This window comes from Rhodamnia argentea, unplaced genomic scaffold (assembly GCF_020921035.1).
Source record: "Rhodamnia argentea isolate NSW1041297 unplaced genomic scaffold, ASM2092103v1 Rarg_v2.27, whole genome shotgun sequence".
NCBI lineage: Eukaryota > Viridiplantae > Streptophyta > Magnoliopsida > Myrtales > Myrtaceae > Rhodamnia > Rhodamnia argentea.
The window spans coordinates 28,538-52,118 of record NW_025955875.1 but is presented as its reverse complement, the minus strand read 5'-3'; the positions used below and the strand labels follow the sequence as shown (position 1 = coordinate 52,118).

The 23,581-nt window shown below is 44.5% G+C and overlaps 2 protein-coding genes and 1 long non-coding RNA gene across 3 annotated transcripts; 1 reads left to right on the top strand and 2 right to left on the bottom strand.

Moving 5' to 3' along the window:
- Positions 1-1,725: 1,725 nt before the first annotated feature.
- On the top strand, positions 1,726-22,118 carry LOC125313420. The gene is made up of 3 exons (XR_007197189.1): positions 1,726-1,736; positions 15,580-15,594; positions 21,857-22,118. It is a non-coding gene; the product is annotated as an uncharacterized LOC125313420 (long non-coding RNA).
- LOC125313417 (putative cytochrome c biosynthesis ccmC-like mitochondrial protein) lies at positions 2,396-10,599 on the bottom strand. Its single transcript, XM_048273163.1, has one exon. The coding sequence runs from the start codon at positions 3,182-3,184 to the stop codon at positions 2,432-2,434; it is 753 nt and encodes a 250-aa protein (XP_048129120.1). The 5' UTR covers positions 3,185-10,599; the 3' UTR covers positions 2,396-2,431.
- On the bottom strand, positions 10,838-13,017 carry LOC125313419 (60S ribosomal protein L2, mitochondrial-like). Its single transcript, XM_048273166.1, is given in 5 exon segments — positions 10,838-11,423; positions 11,426-11,570; positions 11,572-11,624; positions 11,627-11,649; positions 12,000-13,017. Coding segments are annotated over 5 exon segments (1,143 nt in total). The 5' UTR covers positions 12,883-13,017; the 3' UTR covers positions 10,838-11,384.
- Positions 22,119-23,581: the final 1,463 nt, after the last annotated feature.

The following is a 23,581-nucleotide window of genomic DNA, read 5'->3' as shown; positions in this document are numbered from 1 at the left end:
GCGTGGGTAGTAAAGGCAGTTCAGTAGACAGAGTAGGGTAGCGGATCTCAAGCTAGAGCGAATCAAGTACGGAGGTTTCGGGTTATGAGATCTCTTAAGGTTCAAGCGTCAGTCATAAAATAATCAGCTTAGATAGAGTCTATATTATATAGCATGCCATACCCCCCTCCGGTTTGTTTCTAAAGATCGATGTCCCGATCGTTTAATGCAGCCTGCTGCTCCGCGGAGAATTCATCTCGCGGATGGGGGATCGACGCTCGCTGTACGATGCTATCGAGTTCCCCCCTATCCGGAAATACATCTACAGGCGCTTGCTGGCCCCCTACTAATGGTGGGGGGGCCGGCCGGCCATCCAACATCGGTGGCGCTAGAGTCAAATCTCAATTCAAATCACTCCTATATGGAATGGGCTGACCAAGCATCAGAGGAATCAACAACTCTTGGTCCTCAAACTAAAGAGACAAAGGAAAAGGAATGGCTTAGCTCTAGCACTTGCACTTGACTCCTTTCGTTCGAAGGTTCACTCCTACCTTCAATCGTACAAGACTAGCAACAGTCCTTACTTTCTGACTTGAATCACTAACTACAGCTACTCCGTTCAGTTCCTTCCTCCCTTCACTCATGCTAAACAGAAGAAGTAGAATTATAGGCTTTTTTTGACATCTCGATTTGACAATACTGTGAATAGATAGTTTGAGCTTGAATAATGATGGATTGAGGCTACCCCTTAATGACTTGCCTTAGAGCATAGGATTGAGCACCTTCGGACAAGTCCTAAAGAAGAAGATAACAAGCGAATAACGAGGAAAGCAGCTACTATCCTTTCGTTCGGAGATTCACTTCCAACCTGTATTAACGATCATGAAAACAGTGATTCTATTAACTGAAACGGTTTGCTTTACAGTTCGTATATCTATCTCGTACAGTTCAAGTCCTCCATCTTAATCCATTCTATTTCGTACCTATAAAATTCGTATATCGAGTTCTAATTATACTATAAAGTTTCAGAAGGAAGATGCTTATTCGTACATTATCTAGTTCGTACTCCACCGTTAAACCATTATTTGCAGTAATACAAGCAAACAAAGAAAGTCACTTCTTTTATTATTTAAAAATTACTTAAGCTGACATTATCAGGGTCATCATAGCATTAATGTGCTGTTTTCATTGTCATCACCTTATTTTGAAACTGTATTGAGGATAACATACTCCTTGCTTCCGACTTGATTCATAATTTCCACCAGGTAAAGAAAAACTAGTTTTTGTTGTCAGTGAAGTTACGAGTTCGATCTAGTTTCGATGAGTGAAGTCAAGGCTCTTCAAGACCTTGGTGCTGCCAGGCTTTCTCGTCCTAACTGCCTCCTAGCTAAGCGGGAGACTCAACCGATTATTCACCATCTAAAGATGGTGAAGTCGATGCACTGTCCCTATCCTTTCCAGAAGCCTTACAAAAGCCAGTTGGTGAGAGATCACCGAGTCAGGAACAGCCAAGGGATTCATTCAAGTAAAGTCATCTTCCCTTCCCATAACTATCTGGGTTATATCCACTCGGACCCGGGGATGGGAAAACAAAGGAGGATACCCCTTACTCAAGGTATGGAGACGCGGAGCCAGTGGTCTTATCTTCAATCCGTACTAGACCTTCCTTGTCCCAGTCTCTCACTTCCACTTCTCACGAAACCTCTGGTCTTCACTTTAGAGAGTCAGTGTCCCACCTGCTTTCGTGTGTTGACTGAGTAGCTCGACAGTTATCTAGAGGCACTTGGCCCTAACTATAGGGTTTCACCCCTAGTAAGCCTTTCCAAAAGGAATCCGAAAACAGTCTCTTTTTCGGGAGAACCTCTAACTTCAGAGTCCGACCGGGCACCTCCAACTACAGATCCAACAGTCTCTTCAGTATCCATCCGGGTCGGGTCGGCTTGAGAACCTACCCAAGATCCGATCCGGCACATCGTCCTTTCTTGTGCACGACAAGGAGGAAGGGTCTGTTCTCAAAGACGGATTGCTCGCGGCTAGTCTCGTTGTTCTCAAAGGTTTCTGATTCAACTTGGTGTTACGCATCTACGCATTTTGTAGATTTAATCCCGTCTTTGTCCTCAACACCCAGTGCAGAGTACTTGCTGTTAAGACCAGCTATTTCGACAACTATTGTGTATGCAGTTTAAGGATCGAAAAAAGCCAGTTCGTGCTTAAGCTGGACAAGACTACCAAGAAGCTCAATAACCGAAATCAAGATATAAGCTAAAAAGACCAGGTGCAGGCGGCGGACAGGGCATAGGTAGCGCACATAAAGAAGATGAAAGCAGGGCGAGCTATATGTAACAATTCCGTGAGCAGAAATTGAACTGAACGTTCCAAGTGCATCCAGCAGGAATCGAACCTACGAATTTGCCTCTTTATTAGGTTGGTATAGGTTGGGCGCTTTAACCATTCAGCCATAGATGCAAAAAGAATCAGCGAGTGAACTAGGTTTTGGTATTCCTTCTATAGCTTCTATTTCTTCCGTCAAAGAAGATTCGGGAAAAGATAGAATAGGAAGACGTGTTTCCAGAACGAACAAGATAGGGGTTGAGAAGGGGGAGTTAGCAAAGTTAGACAAGATCGGAATGGGCATAGGAACATGTATGGATGTACCAGATCGGCTAATGCTCGCAGGTTGGTGCGATGTATTCCACCAGTTGACTGAAGACTTGATTATTGGTATATCCATCGGTCCAGCACGGATTGAAATAGAAGCCGGTTCGACAGGAAGCTTTTGAAAACACAATGCACCCAGGTAAATAAGGAACGAGATGAATACAGAGGTTAAACGAGCGTCCCACACCCAAAAGGTGCCCCACATAGGTCTTCCCCGAAACCCCCCAGTAACTAAGGTAAACAACGTAAAAAAAGCACCCATTTCTATACCGGTTCCGGAAGAGCGAAGAAAAAGGGGATGTTTTGTTAATAGGAACAAGAAAGTGTTTATAGCCGTAGCGATATAAAGAAGAATACTCATCCGAGCCGCAGGAACATGTACATATGGAATACGAGAATTTCCACCTTGTTGAAGATCTAGTGGTGCTACCCGAAGACTTAAATGAATAGCCATCGCTGTTAAGAACAACCGAGATCCAATGAGAATTTGCGCGTAGCTTCTGGTCTTTGACATCAAAAAAGAAGGTTGTAATAACGAAAGGGACATGTGAGAATTTCGTCCTAGCTAGTAGAACAAGAAAGACATAGATCTATATTCAATATGCAATCAAAGGATTTCCCCCAACGAAGAATTCCTCTTGCTTTGTTTTCGCTCCGCTCGTGCGTGGCGCTCCTTGCTCGCGGAGCGGCATACCGGAAAAAAACAGAAAGAAGCTCCTATAGGAAGAGGTTAGCCCTTGTAACTTCCCGTATTATCCTCTTATAAGGAATAGTCGAGCGCGTACCAGTTTCTTCCAGACTAGTCACGTAGTACTGGTACGTGTGTAGAGAAAGGGTCTCCCTTTGAGGATAAAACAGAATCCCTCGGATTTCATTTCGTTTGGAAATTATGTTTAGGGGGGAGAAGCCATCCTCAACTAAAGCGGCTTCCACTCTCTTTTCTATCAAGAGTTGGGCATTGATCATGCGATCTATTGATTCGACGGGTAGCTTTTTACCGATCGAAGGAACGAGCGAGCGCCTATAAAGTTCTTTTCTTCGCTCTAAATCGGATAAGTGAAGACCCACCTCAAAGGGGGCGGGCGCTGGGCCTTCTTTCTTTGAGTCACTCGCTCCGGGGAGATCTTCTTTTCTTTGGTAGGGATGGGACTAAAGAGCTCTAACAGAAGAGCGGCAACAGCTTATCCGAAAAAACCTGTTCTCTTATCGAAAAACGTCTCGCTTTGAACATTCTCCTTTATCGGGATCCTAGCCCAACCAAGGGTTCTAGAGAAAATTCATTCTTCCTGGTCAAAGCTAGCTAAGGGAATAGCACCATCTTCTCTCTTTCATGACTTTCTTGTTGATTGAGACCCTCTCTTGACTGTTGACTTCCCTCCCTTTAGAGCTGTGAAAGAAAAATCTCCAGTCGCATTCGATCTAGAGTAAAGTAGCCCTTCTTCCTTGTTCACATAAACCATTTTCTAAAGAGCAAGAGCAGCTTTCATCCCCGAGGGTCACTGTTTACTACGCTATTCTTCCCATTTCGAAAGGGGAGTCCCCAGACGCACCACTCTGAGTAGCCCTTCCCGCCAAGCCAAGGAAAGAAGGCAAGGTGTCCTTAGAAAGGCTAAGACTAGTGTCAAGAAAAAAAGCTTAGTCGTTGTCAACTCCGAGGGTGACTTCACTAACGGGATTTCTATTTAATTAAGAGCCTGGTCCGGGCATTGACTCATTGAGAGCAGACGAAGACTAAGAAGACTTTCGGATAGCACGTGAGATCAACTACTTCGAATACGCTACCATCTGTCTTCGATTATGCTCGTTCTACTTTGAGGGAGAGATCTTTAAGGAGACGGGATTCCACTATTATATATGAATATATGATCCCACCACTTGAAACTGATTCAACAACAGCCATTCTTCTTCCAAGAGAAAGAAGAGCAAGACCATCGCTTATTCTTCATCAATCTTCCTTTATGCCTCTGTCGTCTTTTGCTGGGTTAAGGCCTGCTGAGACAATAGATAGTCAGGCAGGTGGCCTAGCCCTAGCTAAGAGAGATTCTTTAACCACGAAAACATCAACCATTTCATCGGCTTTTCACTCCTCCACCACTTCTTACCTACTCCAGTCTCTCTAAGATTCCATGAAATAGCAGAAAGCAGAATCTTAATCCTAATCATACTGACCAAGAGCAATCGCAGCTGAGTCAACTCTATCCATTCTTGTTTCAAGCTAAAAACTTTAGGAAGAAGAGCTTATTCCACTCGAGTTCGCCACAGAACCCATCTCTGGAACCGAAGCCAAGGCCCAAGTTCAACCTTCACCACGTGAACACTACAAGCTAGTCTCATCCTTATGCCCTATCCTTTCTATCTATATGTTGATTGATACCCTCAGGTTCCTTCTCTCCTTTTAAGGACGTTAGCAAGAAGCGCTTAACGCCGGTTTCTTTCCCTAAAAAAGAAGTGAATCTGGAAGTGACTCCGCTAAGGCTAAGACTTATTCCTTTCTAGCCCTTGAAATCCGTCCACTAGAAACGGATGCGTGAACAAGAACAGAATCTAGTGAAAGCAGAACCAGCGCTTAATAAAGAGTAATCGAAGTTGGCACGTCTTTAACTTGGCTACGAAACTATGCTATGATTCCGTTCTCGAAAAAAAAAAAAAAAAAAAGTAGCCCTGCCTACAACAGCAGAAAGAGAACTGCGGGAAGAGCAGATAAGAGAAGAGATTATCCCCCCCCTCGGGTCAAAGAAGACCAATAAAATATCGATTCAACATAAGCTTGGGATGCTAATAAGGAGGACCTTGCCGGGTTCGTTCAATCAACAAGCCTTAACGCCCTTGAGACGGGATCAACTCCTTTTAGAAATATGATACCACCAAAGTAAAGCAGCACTGACTTCTTCCTATTACTACGCTCCGTACCCTGGCTAGAGAGCATGAATGACTCTTCCCAGGAACGATCAGATGCAAACGCTGTTAAAAGCGCCTTTCCCATGTGGAAGAAGTTACTTGCGTGCCTTATCCGTATCCTATTGCTACTCCTAACCTCCACAGAACACTTGCTACCGCTATCTTGGGATAAATGCTATTTCCTAATTCCAATGCCTTACTTCCTTCTAAAAAAGAAGGATTTGATGCTCTTAAACTTCCCTTAATTTAGAACTTATTATAAAAAACTATTCTTCCCTTACTGTTGGAAGATTCTCGTCTTGCGCTTTCTTCTTCTATCAGAGAGGGATCTTAGCCTACCGGTGACCGCCTCTATGAGGACCTTTGGACGGAGTTTTATTGATCCACTATCTTACTTGAATGAAGAAAGAAAGATCTTTATATACACAATTTGATGTACGAAGGCTGTTAATCCCAACCACTCCTAGATGCAAAGAGAAAGAATTTCATTTGATTACACGAGATGATTCAAATCGGAAGTAGTGCTTTCTACCGTACGATCCTAAAGTAGGAAAAGAGCTTTTTTCCATTAAGATATTCTATCTCGAGTTACCGTCGCATCAAGAGGAAAGAGCCAAGCAAGGGTTAGCTTTGCTCATGCCAAACAACTAAAGCAACTGCTCCACAAACCTCCTTTGTGAGAAAGTTTGAAAGTCCCACTTTTCCTATCCTTATCCTTAAGGATTTGACTTGACGGTCAAAATCTTGTACATAATCTCTCTCTCTTAAGAGGAATTTATATTTATTCCTTAACATCAGAACAGTCACTTTTTTCTTTTTTTTTTTCCCCCTAGCAAGCACCCTTCTCAGTTATTCTACCAGTTCAATTCACAAGGATAGTTTTCGAGTCTCCTATGGAGTAAGGGGGGGCCAGTTTCTCTTTCTCAAAGGCTCTTTTCATGCTAACCCCAAGAAGTTCTTAGTTTTTAACTCTCTCTCCTGGCATCTCAGTGCAGTCCTACAGCTCATGGCCTATCTTACCTTACCACAACAAAACAACAAGATTTTAGGTAGGCCTTCCTATTCCAAGCGCTTCCAGCTTAACTAATCATAAATCATAGATTGGTCTCCCTTTTTCTTTCTTTTGTTATAATGGAAAATCTTGAAAAGATTCAATTCAATCTTGCTCCCATTATTCAAAAGGAAGACCGGGAAGGCGAATCCAAACCAGGGCCCTGGAAAGAAAAACCGTCTATAGAGATCAATGTTGTCTCCATTTAACTTTCTTTTTTAAAGGGGAATAAAAGCAAATGCTGCTCTATTCTCCAAGGGCCCCACCCAGATCTGTCGGTAGTCTGGTATATGTAAGTTATACCAGCCTTCAAACTAGATTGTTGGAGTTCCATTAAGATAAAGTCATCATTCATCTTCCATAGCTGGCATAGCATAGGCGTTCAGCCAAAGCATAAACCCTTTCGTTTAGTTGCTGAAAGTATAGAGAAAAGCTATTCTTCTTCTTGGCTATCTAATGGGAAGGTTCTACCTAAGACCTAAGATAAGAAAGGTGGCTCGAAGGTCTTGCTCCGAAAACATCGACATAGGAGCAGAAGTCCAGTCTACTGACTTGGCTGGCCCCTCAATCTATTTTATTAACCGGGTGTTCACTCAAACTCAAAAAGCCTTTCTGGCACTGGGCATTGTTCCTAATTCAATTCCCTTTCTGCCGGGTGTGAGATCGTATGAGCTCCTCTCTTATAGTCGAGTATCCGCCCTCCGTGGGAAATACCAAAACTAGCTCCTACTCCCACTCTATCAATTGCAGCGGTTAGGCCTTTTCCTAATGTCCTTTTAAGGCACCAAGAGCGCGATCACTATTCCTTATTGCCGAAAGACAGATCTCAGTACTCGTCTTAGTGCCCGGTATTCGGAGATAGGGAACTTTCCTTCTCTATAAAAAAAGGGATTTCCCGGTCTTCACTCTTCTCTTATAGTAGAAATTCTGAAACAGCTGAATATAGTAACGAATCCTGCTAACAGCAGAAAGAGAGCTACGCCTTTTCTTCCTATTTCTATATAACACATAATTCGTGAAAGAAAGGAAAGACAGGGAATCCTACTCAATCTCGCTGAGAAGGACACAGACTACCAGCCTATGCCGACAAGAGCTCCTTTTCTTTATCAGAAAATATCTCTTTCTTCTTCAATTGAATTGCCCGCTACGCCCCTTCTGCGACTTTCTTTCCTTGCTAGGTGCAAAAGGCTTTTTGTCGGTCGCCGAGAGCTGGAGTTCATCCAATGCAGCCCTTCTCTTCTATACGATAGCACCAACGTCCGATTCTGTGCTTAAGGTTGCTCGTCCACCTGAAGTGGGAGTACCTATGTCAAAAGTCAAAGGAGAGGAATCAATTCTAAGCTAGGGGATCCCCTTCTATAATCGATCCCCTTTCTTCTCTCTTTCCCGAAAAGCTCCATGCTGGTCAGCTGGACAAATTCGGGCGGTCGAGAACTGGTTCAAAAGTAGAAGGTGGTTCAAAACGAGCTAACGCGAGTTTTCTAATTACGCTTTTTCCCGTTTTTGAACATCACTGAGATAGGCTTTTCCCCGAAACATTGACCAGGGAGGGAGAAGTTGATTCATTCAATGGAGCTTTATTTGTTTGATCTAGTAAGGGGGTGTTAGAAATAAATAAGCCACCGCCCGACGAAACAGCGGTTTACAACATAGCGACCCGGGACATCGAGCGAAGAGCTCCAATGCGCGTATTCGGAGCTAGGCGGATGCCGTAGTCGCAGAAGCCGGATCAACATCATGACAACGGCATTCTGGAAACTGTTGGGCCAGACACAATTGGTCTAATGTCTGGGTGCGTATGGCGGTACACTGAGAGCACCTTTCAAGTCGTCAAAGACACCTTTTTAGACAGACTTTGTAGCTATCATCATGTCAGCAGCCCGTGCGAATGCGGGGAACCTTTAAACAACGTGTCCAGGAAAATATTTTAGGAAAGTGCTTTCGACCCGCTGGAAATAAAAAAAACTAGTGAGAATGCTAAAATAAAAGCACTGGCCGTTTTCGTTGCTTCTATAATAATAAGTCTCGCGCTCGCGGAATCCGTTTCGCAGCACGGAGTCTACCTCAATCTTGGTTAGTTCAGTTTGAGTTCTTTCTATAGGAAATCCGCCTATCTACCCTCAACCTTTCTTTATGAAAGATGCTTCTGTTAGGTTCTTTATCTCTATGAGTTCCTATAGATTCAAACTCAAACTGAACTAATGAAAAATCAACTCCGGAAGCACTACAAGTTAGAGAAAAGGCAAGAATGACTATACCAATTTATTTAAGAGGGCCGCACCCTGAGCGGATTTGTATGAAGGAATCCCGTACTGCGGAGGGCTCTGCAATTTGACGATAAATTACAGGATCACGGGCATGACCATCAGTAGCAGTGTTTAGAGATCCATCAACCAACTGACTACCCGAAAGAGTATCTATGGCTCGGGTAAGAACACCTATTGCTTTATTAAGCAAATCCGAAAGCGAAACTTCATTAGGGTAGATAAGCGAACCCAAAAAAACATAACAGCCAACACATAGGCAGGATAAGAGTATTGCCAGAATCTCGGACAATGGGAGCAAACCTTTTTTTTTAATATTTTCAGACAACCGCAAGCCCGAAAAACGATATTTAATATTCCATCTAGGATATCGTTCGGAGAGAAGATGACCCAAACCCCATGAGGGAAAACTTCTGTCAGGTGAGCACAAGAAGCGGGGTCGAGAGGGCCGTAGATGAGCAACGATGTCTGAAACGCCAAGTAGAGCTTTGACGATCTTGATGGATTTGACGCCCTTGCCCCGAGTAAGCGGGTTCTTCATAAGATGCTCCTCCAATTCCGCCTGCTGTTCGAACAAAGTCCTTGGGACCCGAGGCTGAGGAAATTGAATTCCCTGAGGCGGGTAACATTTTTGGGTCTTTCCATTTACCAAAGTATCTACCAAAATAGAAGAAATAACAAGACGATCGGGCCTTTGGTCACTAGAATGAGGTTTCGCTTTCATTGACCTTAAGAAGCTCTCTATTACAATCATGTGTTTCGCATATTAGGATTTATTTGAAAAGCTGCACCGCCAACGCTTTCGTATCCTTACTTAGATCAAAGCAGCTTGGGCGGTACAACTTCAACAATGGGAGATCAGATAGGAGGAAGTAGTTGCCTTCTGATCGAAAAAGGGGGTTACAAGGTTTTTCCTTGCAGCAAAGTGGGAAGATTTCTTTTTCATTCGGCGCGATGAAAAGTAAGTACACTTCTTTAAGTTTAAGCGCCGCAGCTCATGGTTGAACTATTCCCTTACTCTTATAAAAAAGGGCCCTGGGGAGTTTCCCGCCCAACTCCACAAACTCCCATTACCTCAGTTCCAGCCCTTGAAACCTACATATCGACCGGGAGCCCCTCCAGTCTTCTTTCTCTGCAAAAACGAGTCACGCGTGACCCCTTAATTACCAAAAACAAAGAAAATAGATGTTTAATAACGATTCTCATCTTCAATCACCTGAATCTAACCCTCCTTTGTTAGGAAAAGCATACCCCCGGGGCAGTCAATTGTGGGACCACCAGGTTCTACGCCTATTACGGTACACGTTAGACCCAACTCCGCCACTAAATCCAACAATTTTGGAACAAAAGATTCCTTAACTCATGAGCAAAGCCGCCTTCGGCCCTTCGAAACGAAATTCTTTTAATTATAGGAATATAGACTTCCGAATCATACCTAGCGTAAGGGAAGTGTGGAAAGCTGGTCTCAAAAGCCCCATCCAACTCGCCCAAAAAAAAATGGAATAAGACGGGCGTTATGAAATTTACCGGTGGACGCCCTCTTTTTTCCGACCAATCCTTTCCTGGCGTGCCTATGATAGGAAGCTCAAGAAAGAACGAGATCAAGCGCAAAAGAAATGGATCTTTCACTACGGGTTCAAGTTTAGATAAGAGACGAGAACGAGAAACCAGCTGACTGCCCCCTTCCACTCGGCCTTTCTTCGCTGTGTAAATAAGGTCTTAGTATGTATGGGCATTCTGGGCAGGTCGCAATCAGTCGCTGGTCGAAGGTTTGGACCAATTGCAATTCATAACCATCTTGCCCGTTTCCAATTGATGACTGGCTATTATATAAGTGTTGACCTAAGCCCCTGTGCTGGGGCTCGGCTCCCGAACCGTACGTGAGCTGCCTCGTACGGCTCTTCCTAAGAACTTGAAGCCCCCTCTCTCTAAATAGAAATTCGAAAAAAAAAAATGCATTTCATTTACAAGACAAAAAAGACTTTTTCAAAAAGCCTTCGCCCTCCTATTCAACGGGGCTATTATAGAAGCAGCTTCGTTCCTTGACTTCTTTGCTCAGTCAAGCTTCCTTGTTCCTTAGTGTAGTCTCGGTCTATAGTTTAAGACTCCGTTCCTTATAGCCTAGTCTATATCCACAGCTGACGTGACTCCGTACCGACGCCTTTCCCTTAGTAGACGGCTAAGTGACTTCGGAACCTTAACCTCCTTCCTTACTTTTCTGAGAAGCCCTTTACGACTATAAAGGACAGGGGCTGTTCACCTTTGGAAACTTAGCTACTTAAGTACGACTCAAGACTAAAGTCAAGGCGAAGGGGGCTCCCAGGCCGGGACATCTGGCAGAATGCTTGGCCTCCTGCGCTGGAAGCGACGCCCGAAGGGTGAGCTTCTGGCGGTTAGCTTCTAGCACTAGATAATAGGCATTAGGCATTCTGAGCTGGAAGGAGGCAAGCAAATGAAGGGAGGCATTCATTACGGGCCGACTACAAGAAGCAAAGCTTCTTAGACTCGACAAGTCGCTTATAGAAGGCCGACCACTACATAAGCCGCTGACGGAGAAAGCTGTAATAGCTTTCCCTTCATCCCTTGCTAAGCCAAGGTCCCAGGTCTCCGAGTCAGCCCGCGCTTTTTCGAAGAATCCTGCACCCATGGGCATACGGCCTGGCAGGCCTTCCCTTTCCGCCGGAGCTTCATGGGCGTTGCCCCGTTCCCCAATCAGATGTTTGGATGTGAGCTATACTCCGCGAGGAGCCAAACGGGCGTATGGCTTTGCCTTGCCATTTGACCTCTCTTCCCGTGTGACTAGGAATGCTCAGTGACAACCTCTCAATTGTCACCGCCTGGCCTCTCTTGCTACCACGGTAGCACCTAGTGTGGTCAGCACCAATCGTGTTCGGGCAACGAAGCTTACACTCATTCACATTGGTTCATCCTGCTATGCCCCGGGCCTTTTGCTCTTATAACGTACAAGGTGGCCGCCCATTCGTCAAGGCCCAGGAATCTGCTGGACATCTCAGCGGCGGGATTGGATACCCGCATCCGATCGAAGTTCCATTTGAGTGCCCCCCTAACATAAAGGAGAGCTCTTTCTAGGTGGGTCGCTTCGCGCAAGTTTTTTTGCTTAGGACCAACGGGTCACACGACAGGTGCACGATCGACTTTGCACGCTCCATCCTTCGTCCCGTCGCCTATCGGCTTGGCAGGCAAGCTACCTTGATCCGTCTTCGGCTTCGATTCGTTATGCTCAGCAGCTCCAACAAGCGCTAAAGTATCTTGCCGCCTAAAACTCTGCCAAGAAAGCGCTGCTTTACGTTTGATCCTATGTGCCCAGAGAATGCTATGCGTTCCCCACTTTCGGACCTCGCAAAGAGAGAACGTGTTTTTTCCTCTGAGTTTCTCCTCTCTCATTCGCGGAGCGAAGAAAGCGGGCTTTGCCCCAGCTACCGCTATCCTTGGGAAACAAAAAGAGCTACCGAAGGAAAGGGATGCAGTCTCTCCCTTGGCCTTTGGAGAGGAGAAGGCAGAAAAGAAAACGTCCTTCGCGCAAGTTTTTTTGCTTCCTGCGCCCTTACTAGTAAAGGGGCTCTTCGACCAAGGAGACATTCTGGTAGGAAGGCCGACCACTACATAAGCCGCCATCAGTCCAGGATAGAAGCAAGCTACCTTTATTTTATCATCCTTTCCGGGCAGGGAAGAGAACGAAAATAGGCCGCGGATGGTGGTCGTGGTAGGTTCGAGGATCTTAGGCGGCGGAGCGAACTCCTCTATCGTGTTCAATTTCCTCGGGCTGACCCCCTCAATCCATCGTACTGGAGCGATCCGAGAAGAACGATTAGGCTCATATTCTATCCTTTCTACAATGCCCATAGACGAAGTGCTTCGTTTCAGATCAATTCTTCGCTGCAATCGCTTCGATCCACCCCCTCGGTGAAAAACCGTAATACGCCCTGAAGAATTCCTACCAGCAGACTTCCCTGTACTCAAAGTGAATTGTCTAAGTGCTCCCCTTTGTCTCATTCTCGATCTCGAAATCATTCGATTCCGTCCGAATTCGCTCCTACTCCTACTCCTTCTTTTCCTTCACCGTCGTTGGTCCTTCGTTCGTAGTGGTCATTGTTAAAAAACCCCTCTTTGACATCACATGCATCATCCGGGCGGGAAACCTCCGGTGCGGTAGGGCTCTTTCATACGACTTGCATGTGTTAAGCATATAGCTAGCGTTCCTTCTGAGCCAGGATCAAACTCTTCTTTTGACTATGATTGGGCCCTGCAGTGGTAGAACCTGATGAACCGGGTGTACTACCTCTCTTCTCTCTCCTGACCCCTCACTTTCTTTTCTTTCTATATTATATATCGACCAATCCAATCTCGACTTATTCAGCTAAGCCGAACATTAGATGCAAATAGAACAATGAACACTGACAAGATCTCAAAATGGGGTCCAATCGCCACAAGATCACTACTTCCAAGAAAGTAGTTGAATGGATATCCCCCGACTAAGGGATCTAAGCCTAAATTCAAGCAAAATTCAAAACATGTTCACTTATGTGAAGTTTGGTTAGTTGCTAGAAGAATGGCACTCTAAATTGTCTTCGGTCCAAGCTGGTAGATGGTGAAGTGACCCAACAAGGCCAGGAACTGAACTCGATGAGGGAAAGCTAATTTTTTGATCCGGGGTTTCAATTAAATAAAAAGGCTAAAGGAAAAGCCGCTTACTTAGACGATAGACCTCAAAACAAAAGAAGAGCCCCGCACTCACACCTTAGTCTCATTCTCAAACAAAAGGAAATGACGATTCAACGAAAGGGACCTTAGACGATTGGACTAGATCGAAAGCCTGGAATGATTCTGGACTGCTTACCGGCTTCCAAGGCATTGCACTTTCACCATACGACAATGGTTCTAGACCCGTAACCCCATACCCTCGACTCATCGGGTCTTAGTCTTTCATTTCAATCAAGGAAAAAAAAAAAAAAATGATTTGAGCTGGGAAAGCTCTTAGAAGAAATAAGCAAATCGAACTTACCACTAGAAAGGCTAAGCGAATACGCATAGACCCCAAAGAAGATAACCTCGCTCACACCTGAGTCGGATTCCCTTCGGGATGAATACAAGGACCCGAAAAAGCATTCAATCTCGCTTACAAGAACAATTTCATTGCCTTGATGCGGGAAAGGATTAGGGGCCAAAAAGATTGTGATCAATGTAATGCTTGCTTGAAGCTCTGTGTCTATGCCCACCCTGTTCGTTTGGAAGTGGCTCCTTCATCCAAATGTTTCTGAAGTGTTTCGCACGGCTTGGCATTCTGGATCTCTGGAATCTTGTCTTGGCGATTCAGGAGAATCCTCATGGTATTGGAAGGATCGTGAATTCCATTTTCGGAATAAACGCAGGCTGCTTGCTAGGCTGGAAGGGATCCAACGTAAATGATTGTTTAGTTTCGTTTCTCTAGCTTTCTTCTTGAGCTAGAAGATAAGTTGTTGCAGATGGAGGAGATTTTTTGCTTTCAAAACGGGTCATGTGGCTTAGACATAGTGGATTGGAAGACAACATTCTTTCACACTGCAACTTTAGTAAGACGTAACAGAAAGAAAAGGGACGCTTTGAAGATTCGTGGTGGCCTTTGGGTGCATGACCAAGATCGCATCAAGGAACATGTTTTACAGTTCTACAAATAGCTATTAACGGAGGATGGTGTAAGAACATCCTATCGAGCTTATGTGCACCCAGCTTTTAGCGATGCAGTAGCTATCTCTTGGAGGTCTCCTATTTTGGAAGATGAAGTGAGACTTGCAGTTCGAAGCATGAAGCCCTAAAAAGCTCCAGGGTGGGACGGCTTGGTTTGCGTTTGCCCCAGCTTGGCGAATCAAGAAGCACCGGTTGGCGGGAGTTCCAAGATGAAAACAAACTCAAGGCAGAAGATGGATTCTGCCCAAGCCCACACCATCCCTAGCATCACCTTTGCTTGATCACCAAGTTGCTCCACCTATAAATGCCTTGGGCTCTCACAACACACCAGACCCAGGAAGAAAGCCAACAACACCTTTTAACACCAGACATACCAGGAAGGAGCTCTTGAACCCTTCTTTCCGAAAATATTGGATCTGTCATTCCTCTGCTCGGGAGGCATCCCAGAAGTAGCTAGTAAGGGCTTGCTTCTATCCATGCTCATGCTTATCAACTCGATTGGCTTCTGACAGTAGTAGCATTCGATAGGATTCCTACCTCGAGACGTAGGGCTATTAGTTCAGGAAAGAAGATCTTGGCCAGCAGTAGTAGGATTTTGACCTTGTCCCCTTCCGGGTGGGAACTCCTTCGCTACTGGTCGACCGATTCTTTTCCTTCTACCCACCTCCCGAGTTTACTTCATCTCGTCGGCAGCCATCTCAATAGTCGCATTCCCCGTTTAAGAGGATTCCTCCCCTACTGATCTGACTCCAAGAGCGACAACTGCGCTTAGGCCTACAACGTTTAGCCGTGAACCAGAGCTAATGATTGGAGATCTTCTACCTAGATAGTACACAGCTTCCCCAGACCAAGAGCTAGCCACAAGAGCTTTACCAGACTCCTTCCGTCTACTGAGACCTAGATTATAGAGACTATACTTACAGAACCTATCGCCATGAGCCCCTAAGAACGAATTGAATCAGTAACTTCCCCTGGAGAGCTAACTTGCAAGAAGCAAGAAGATTCCCAGCTAATCAGTGAGTAGTGGTCAAAGAGAGCGCGGAGTGGGCAATAGGAAAAGTTTCACCTTATTCCAGAATCATTCTCCTAGTCAATTCGTTAGCTAATTCATCCTAGCCTTGAGCTTGCTTCTATTATGATAGAGATAGTGACTTTGAAAGAGCGACTTCTTGAATCAATTACTGCGAATTCAATCATTCAATTGCAGCGGTCATCCGTACCTGTAGGGGAGTAACCATTTTCTGAATCTAAAGATAGAGACGAAGTCAATGGGCGGTTCAGCGTGGGGTCAGAGTTGGTTGGCTCTGGCTCAAGCGTTGACGAAGAAATGCATTCGATTCCACGGCTTCTTTTAGAAATCGAAAAAAACCCTGGTATAATTCATTCCGATAAAAGGAAGGCCGTCGTGAGAGCTTACTCTGCTCTTTGGTCCCCAAAAGCTACTGAAAGTCCTAATCGAAGAGCCATAGATTCTAGTCCGCATTGAGGAGCCAACTCCAAGCAAGCAAGGTGAAGCAGAAACAGCAGCTCTTTTCCAATTACATCGAACCTTGGGGACAAGAACAAGCTCAAGAAAAGCATCCTTTCGAGGTAGGCTGAAGATCTTCTTTATTTTATTTGTAATAAAATACCTATTGTGGGAAGTTAACTCTTTCTCACTAATGATTCTAAGCGCATTTATTTGCCCTCGGCTCGGACTCATAAGCTTGAACAAGCTCCAAAGAGAAGAGAAGGAAGAGTCACCGAAACCTGAAATGCCAACTTACGAGTCAGTATGAAATACTGCAATCTCATCGAGCCGCTAACCAAGACTTTGAACCTATTTTTGGATTCTATTTTTGACACAAGAGATCCAGGCTTGAAGTATCTAGGGTAAGGCGAACTATTGGAGTAGGTCCCTGGATTGGGTTGATTGGATTGAGGAAGTCTCTATAGACTCCCTGGGGACTCATAGCTCGATGTGTACCGCCGGAGAGTGAGTAACAGGTGGAAGGACTGTCGATAGCAGGTAGGATATGGATGGTAGTTGGGATCCCAGGCCAGGAGAAAGAGGTAGTCTTTTACTACCCTTCTTTTGGGAGTTGGTTCTGGAATTCCATTGATAGTAGCCACTCCTCAATCTTCGAAATCTAGTCTAGTCCAGCGATAGAGGACTTGATACTTATCTTCGACAAGCCTCGATCAGGACGAGATCAATAGCAGATGGGGACGATCGATCGATTGTCCGTTTTTGGCTCTGAACTCGATGGTACCCGTCCTTTCCTCACTCTCCGGAGAGAGATGGGTGGATCGTGCTTGTGCTATCAAGCCGACAAATGACTGCTATTTTAAAAAACTTCTTTCGAGCGGTATTCACGGAAATGAAAAATATTGAATGGTTGTAAACAGATTCGCCAGTTGGGTCAATTTTCACTCTTTCACTAGTGATTGTAAGCTAGGTGCCCTTAAATGACAAGAGGGGAAGAAGCTCTAACGGAAGCATCCAATCAACCGGGAATCCCACCTTTCAGATTCTACATCTGCTCCTGCTGGAGTGGATAATGCCTCTACTACCTGTGCCAGCAAACAAACACAAATACTATAAATAAGAAAAGGCTAGGTGTCCATGCCACCAAGCAACTCCTGAAAGAAAAACAAGAGCTTCTCCGGCAAACCAGTAGAAGTACCCATCGAGTCGAGCAATGATCCAATTGGAGAAGCAAGCTGCTCTTTGTCACCCCATTTCCCTTGGGACCAAGAACAAGCTCCAAAGAAGAAGAAGGACTTATCGCAATCTCAGGTACAATGGCTAGTTGGATTGGAAAGCCTTTCAATCAAGCCAATCTCTTGATTCACATTCATGTGAAACCGTTGCAACCGATCCTGCATACCAATCATCCGCCGCTTACAGTAATGGTACTAAGCCAAGGTTTCTATGGATTCAGTCCTGTGGAAAAATACATATATTAGGTCAATTAAGTTAGTAGTGTCACCGGTCAATCCCTAGGACACTAGCGAGTCCGCCCTTAAAAGCCCTCAAAATTGGGTCCATGAAGCCTTAGATACTCCAAGCCTCAATCTGTATTGTCCTTGAACCTAGACCATGGAAGTATGGTTATAGTCCCATTCCATTAGTGGGATCCATAGCCTACGGGTCTTTCCCAACCCAGTAAAAGAATAAGGTTGTCGAGGACTACCCTAAGCCTACAAGTGGGCAGGACTTTCAGTTACAATGTCTAGGTTGGGAAAGCCTTTATAAAGCCAATCGATTATCGGATTTCACCAACCCAACTACCACTACCAGGGGATTCCTAGATCCGCTATCAGATCGCATTAAGATTCCAGTCTTCAATCAAACGGAATGAAAGCAGGAAATTGATTAGCTATAGTAGCTGCAAACAAATCTCGTGACGGTGATCAAACAGCATTAGCTACGTCTCGTCTCTTGACGAGTCCTGACCCCCTATAAACAGATCGAAAGGTTACGATTCACTCCGGTGCTGCTTGCTGGTGGAGGTTGGGAGTATCTCAACGATAAATAATAAGTTCAAGAAGTAAAGACTCCCTAGATCCGCCTATTCCTTACCCACCTTCCCTGACTAGCTAGTTTGGTTGGTATCTATGGATACCCCCTTTTCGGCTCATACATAAAGGCCATCCTTGAGTTCGCTGCTAAACGAAGACGGGAAGGGATAGCTGAGGGGGGCAAAAAGATCGATTCGGTTTTTTCGCTCATCTCGGAAAGCTGGTAAGGCTGACAGAGACCGTTTCCTAGTTATAAAATTGGGAACTACGATCACGAGGTTGAGAGAATTCAAGGGATTCGGCTCTCAGGTCCGTGGTCTAGCGATCCAGAGGGGAAGTGGTATCCGAAGCCAGGTAGACCCCTTCCGCGTGGTGTGTTCATTCCAAAAGAACTATGGAGTTCAGGGTTCCACCTGACATCAACTCGTATAGGGATAGGGATGAATTGAATAGAGAATCGGGTCAAGGAACTCACTTTTTTCGCTTATCCTTCATAGAATGGCTCTATTTAGATAGCTTACGCTTACGAAATGAAGCCCGAGATACCCTACCTAGGATAGGAGGAATAGAGGCCAAAAGCGAATTGGAGGTGAGACATACTTCATTCCACCAAAAGGAGAATGGAAGTATAGGGAACACCAATCAAAAGAGAAAGGACGGTTGGGTGAACACTATCCGAATACTAACCGAGACCGAGGGAGGGATGAAGGAGGAATTGCATTAATTAAGGAAGCAAAGAAGCATCCATCTCTTGTTGGATGGGATTCGCGAACTACCAGCTAAAGAAGTGGAAGAGAGTCCCTAGCTTCAAATAAAGGGCCTTTTTCGCACGTTTAGGGACCCCTCCTACCCTTCGGAGTGAGGAATTGTGTTAAGAAAAGAAAGGAGTAAGCCTGAGTCTTTTTTTCTAGGTATTTCCATCTTTTCTTTCCTTTCATCTCTCCTCTCGGGTATGTAAGAGAGTCTTTCAAGTTCTTTTTCAAGTATGAAGTAAGCCTTTCGTTCCTAAATTTCCTTAAAAGAAGCAATAGAGAATAAAGTAATCTAGCTAGGACAAGTTAGTTTGAAAGAAGTGAAGTGCTTAATCTATTAAGTAATCTTTATGCGAGAAGAAGTTCTATCCCAGTGAGGTCTTTCCCTAGGAAGTCAAAGTTTCCTGGGTAGGTCTAACTATGGCCATAAAGTACTTAATTATGCCCGAGGGCTATCTTTCTGTTCTAGAGATTGTGAGTGGAGGCCCTATCCTCTTGTGTGCTAAATTTATTCTGAGTCTGAGTTCCAGTATCGCATAGAGGTATGAGTCTTTCTCCAGGCCCCTTTAGAAGGAGTATAGAAAGGAAGCTCATTTGGAAGCCTTTACATAAGTGCTCTAGTCAAAGTCTGAAATAGGGGCGAGTGATCAAAGCTAATGTAAGATGTATAAAGACTCTATAGATTATTCACTTCCTAAAAAACGTAAGATTGGAAATATCTACTAGAGCAGGGCTATCATAGAAGATGGATTTTTTCCCTTATTTAGGGCTGTATTTTCTTGGAGCAGTCTTCGTACCAACCTTTGTGGGAGTGCCATATAAGCATGAGTTCCCCTCAGATACAAGCCATAGAAGCTAATGTTGAATCCCTATTTATAGTTGGATCTTATCAAGCTTTTCTGTAGCAAGAAAGTAGGCTAGACTCTAAACGCCCACGGGGGTCTAAGGCAAGCTAGCTAGCAAGTGAGAGAGAAAGTGAGTGAAGCTGCTTTGGTCTACCCTTTACCCAAGGAGGTATGGTAAGGAAGTGCTGCACAATTATAGCTATGCTATGGTCAGAGCTTATTTTACCTAGTACCAGTCATCTTAAAGGCCAGCAAATAAGACAGCAAGCGAGTTGTAATCAGTAGTATTTAAATGTTCAGTTCCATTATTCTCGCAAGCAATCTATTAGGCTAGTCTCTTATCCTTTCAAAAAGGAATCATCAAGCCGGTACTAATCTAACTCTTAGGGGAGCCTTTGAGTGTGAGCAATCCGATTTAGGCAAGTAATCCTGTGAAATGAAAGGTAAAAAGAAGTAGTTTTCAAATGGGCTAGGGATCAGATAAGATTCTACTATTATTCAAAAATAGTAGGAAGTCCCCAGTAGAGATCTTAGTCAAGAAAGTAAAAAGCAGGAGTCTTCAGAGGGGCTAGCTCAAGGGCTAGAGTACAAGGTAAGGTTATGTTAATGGCTAGGCTAACTGCTAATATTCTGAGAGTTAGGCTAAGGCTAATAGATATATGTCTGGACCTTTACTCCTACGGGCAAGGAAGTTCTCAAAGAGCAGTCTTTCAAGTAGGGATAGTTGGGGATGCTCATATAGCAGTTTTGATATAAGGAGGTTAAGAGAACAGCTTTCATCTTTGTTAAAGGGGAAAGGGCTAGGTCAGTTCTACCAATACCAGTAGTAGTAGTAGTCTCCGTAAATATACAGTGACAATAGTGAAAGTAGCAGTCTTTCCATCTGTGTTTAGGGCAAAAGTGAGATTCTCAGTTCTTGCAAGCAAGATCAAATTCATCAGGTTTGAAAGCGAGCATTTTCTTTTAGACCAATGCAATTCAACAGGCCAGTTCGCTTAATCAAAAGTAGGTGCAATGAAAGACGCGTACTACGAGACTGTAAGGAGAGGAGGACGATTGGGAGTGCACTGTAATCTAGTATAAGGCCAGTTAGAGATTGAAAGAGAGTTTTATCACTTAAGTAATAAGTAAGTGTGAAAAGTAAGTAAATAGACTCATTCGATAATATCCCTAAAGAGCTCGCCTAGTCAATAGAAAGAGTGGCATTCCCAGTAGCAGTATACGTCTCAATAGTTGGATTCCTTCTCGATACCAATCCTAATTCCTTTATGGCAGTCTCTGTCCCTTAAGCAATCAGATAAGATATTGAATTTGTCTTGCCAGCCCCTTCCTCCTCCTGTTTAGAAGACATCCAATCCAGACTTATGCCGATAATACGCTGCTAGAAAAAGTTGTTTGAGAATAGGTTGTTCAAGCATCTCCTTCTCTATAAGAAGAGAAATTAGTTAACTACCTTTCCTTCAAATAGTATTCCCCGCTTGTCTCTGAGTCAAATACCCTTGCTTCTATTCTCTTTTTCATTGCCTTACGCCTTCAAAGGAAGAGTTGGAACTCATGAATCTCTTTGGAAAGCGGTTTTTCTCCTGGCTGGCCTATGAGGAAATCGAATCCCAAGGAGAGTTTCCTACTTTCAGGTTGGTTTCTTAAAGACCTGCTTTTAGTGCGCCTTGTTATGGAGCTTTCATCTTTATTAGTCGAGATGGTTTAATTCAAGTTGTCGAAAAGGAAGAGTTTTCATTGTTTAGGTAGTCCTTAAGTTTGTTCCCCAATCGGTAGTTTCGAACATTTCAGTCTTTCACTCCATGGTTAGAATATGTAGGTAGGTTCAGCCCGTGGTACTAGAGTGGATTAGCAAGCCACACCCTAATAGCTCCGCGGTAGAGCGGTCGGTGCGTACTTAACCGACTAGTGGTAGGTTCAAATCCTGATCTATCAATAGGTGGTAGTATGTCCCGCCGTCGCCAGGAGAGGCTAGGCGAGACTTAAAGGCTGTAGCGAGCAACCATCAGGTAGGAGGTTTTTCCAGAAAGAAAACCCGAAGGTTAGCCTCGCATGAACTAGGGAACATAGAACTCAACTTCACACTGGTTAGCAAAACCCTAGAGCTTCCCTGCTTAGGTGGAACCTTCCACTTTACCAAGTCAAAAGTTTAAGCTGGGACACCACGTCGATTCACTTTGCGTTCCGCCATCACATATTCCACTTCCTTCGACAAGGAAGTCGTCATCCTTGCCGGTGGCCTCTTGGGAACGCCTCTTGTAGGGTCTTCCATGTCTGGATGGTATGGCTTTAGACACCCCACATGGAAGACAGGGTGGATCTTTAGCTTGGGAAGAAGCTGAAGTTTTTAGTAAACTTGTCCTACTTTCTGTATGATAGGGAATGTCCCCTCATACTTGCGGCTGACCTCCTTACTCAAAAAGAAGGAAAGATTTTTTGCAAGAGTTGATTTTTTTTTTATCTTCCTTCCGCTTGGAAATTTAGTTTCATGATTGAGTTTCCCCTTCTACAGATGCTGGGGGTCCAGCCCTCATAGAAGTTGCCTATGAGATCGCATTCCATCGGTTTTTAAGATTGGGGGGCTCCTCTAGTGCTAAATAAAAAGATCTTGGAGCAAGGGCTAGCTTTTAAACAGGCGAAGAAAGGCCTCACCAAAGACTTCATGCCCAAAGGAGGAAGCAAATGAGCAATCGAGCCAAGAGGCAACGAATAGTGATGCAAGTCTTCATCAAAGCTCACACGCTAAGGGCTAAAGCTCCTGACCCTTTCCTGCGAAAACCAAAGCATCAAAGGAATAATAGGGACGTTCCCCTATCAGACGATTCTAAAAAGATGACTTTTCAGCCAGTTGTATAAAAAAAAAAGGGCCCGTTCACACTCGGGAGAAAGTGTACCCATAGTCCTTAGTGACGGGAGTACTGGACCCATATTATTCCCCACTGGTGATCCACCTGTCACTATGCTATTCGGGTAAGGATTGCCTGGTAGTGTGGCTGACTTAATAGCTTGCATACTGGGGCCACATTCATTGCCTTGCAAGGTAATCAATTTCCAGCAGATGTACCGGAGTAGTGTCTCTGGGAGTGTATTAAGGCTTTCCGTGGAACTGCATAACGAACGGGTCTCGTGGTGATCTGTGTGTTCTGTGCTCCGACCCAAGTAGGGATGGATAATCGGACACTGAGCAAAGTTGGCATCCTGACCTGGAGTACAGGTGTGGGATGTACCCACCCTAGGCTTCGTTATGGCAGGTTCGATCACATATGGCCAATACTCATCAGTCATATTTGTATCTCACTCTGACTTTCTTTGTTACTTTGTCAGTGTTTAGCTGTTAATAGACTCTTCTGTCTTGGAAGCTACTCAGGGAAGTAGTAATCCCCTACTAACATACACTCACTTTCCTTACGAGTCTATGTTCTTCGTTGTGCTTTCTTTATAGCTTGCGCGCTATTGGATGGTTGGTTGAATTTTCCTTCTTCCATCTATCTGCTGCCATTTACCTTGTCTTCCACTTATGTACACTAAAAAGTTTAAAGGAAGTGACATCCTCGCAAGGATGAGGGAGAGAGCAGGATCCCCAACCTGGGCATTGACCCCAATGTGAGAGGGGAGTCACCACAGAGGGTACATCTCGCGGGGAGACTCCTCCTTTGAAGAGAGAAAGAGGTCATGTCATCATGCCAACTTGGACTTACAGAGAATAGGTCTCTAAACAAACTTGACCGAGAATGCCTAATGAAGGGCAGACAATAGTAGGAAATAGAGCCTGTTGGCCCCTTTCATTAAGAACACCACGTACACTTACGGCCGAAGTGCGAAAGCATGGTCTGTCTTGTACCCCGAGAAGACCACAAGAAAAGGAACAGCATAGGCATTGACTAGATAAGTCCATGCTGAAGGTATTCAGCAATTGAGGATGTAAGGTTCAAAAGTCATCTTCAA

What these genes read in the sequence shown, in the direction of transcription:
- LOC125313417 (XM_048273163.1), bottom strand. Translation starts at nt 3,184, where the DNA reads ATGTCCCTTTCGTTATTACAACCTTCTTTTTTGATGTCAAAGACCAGA.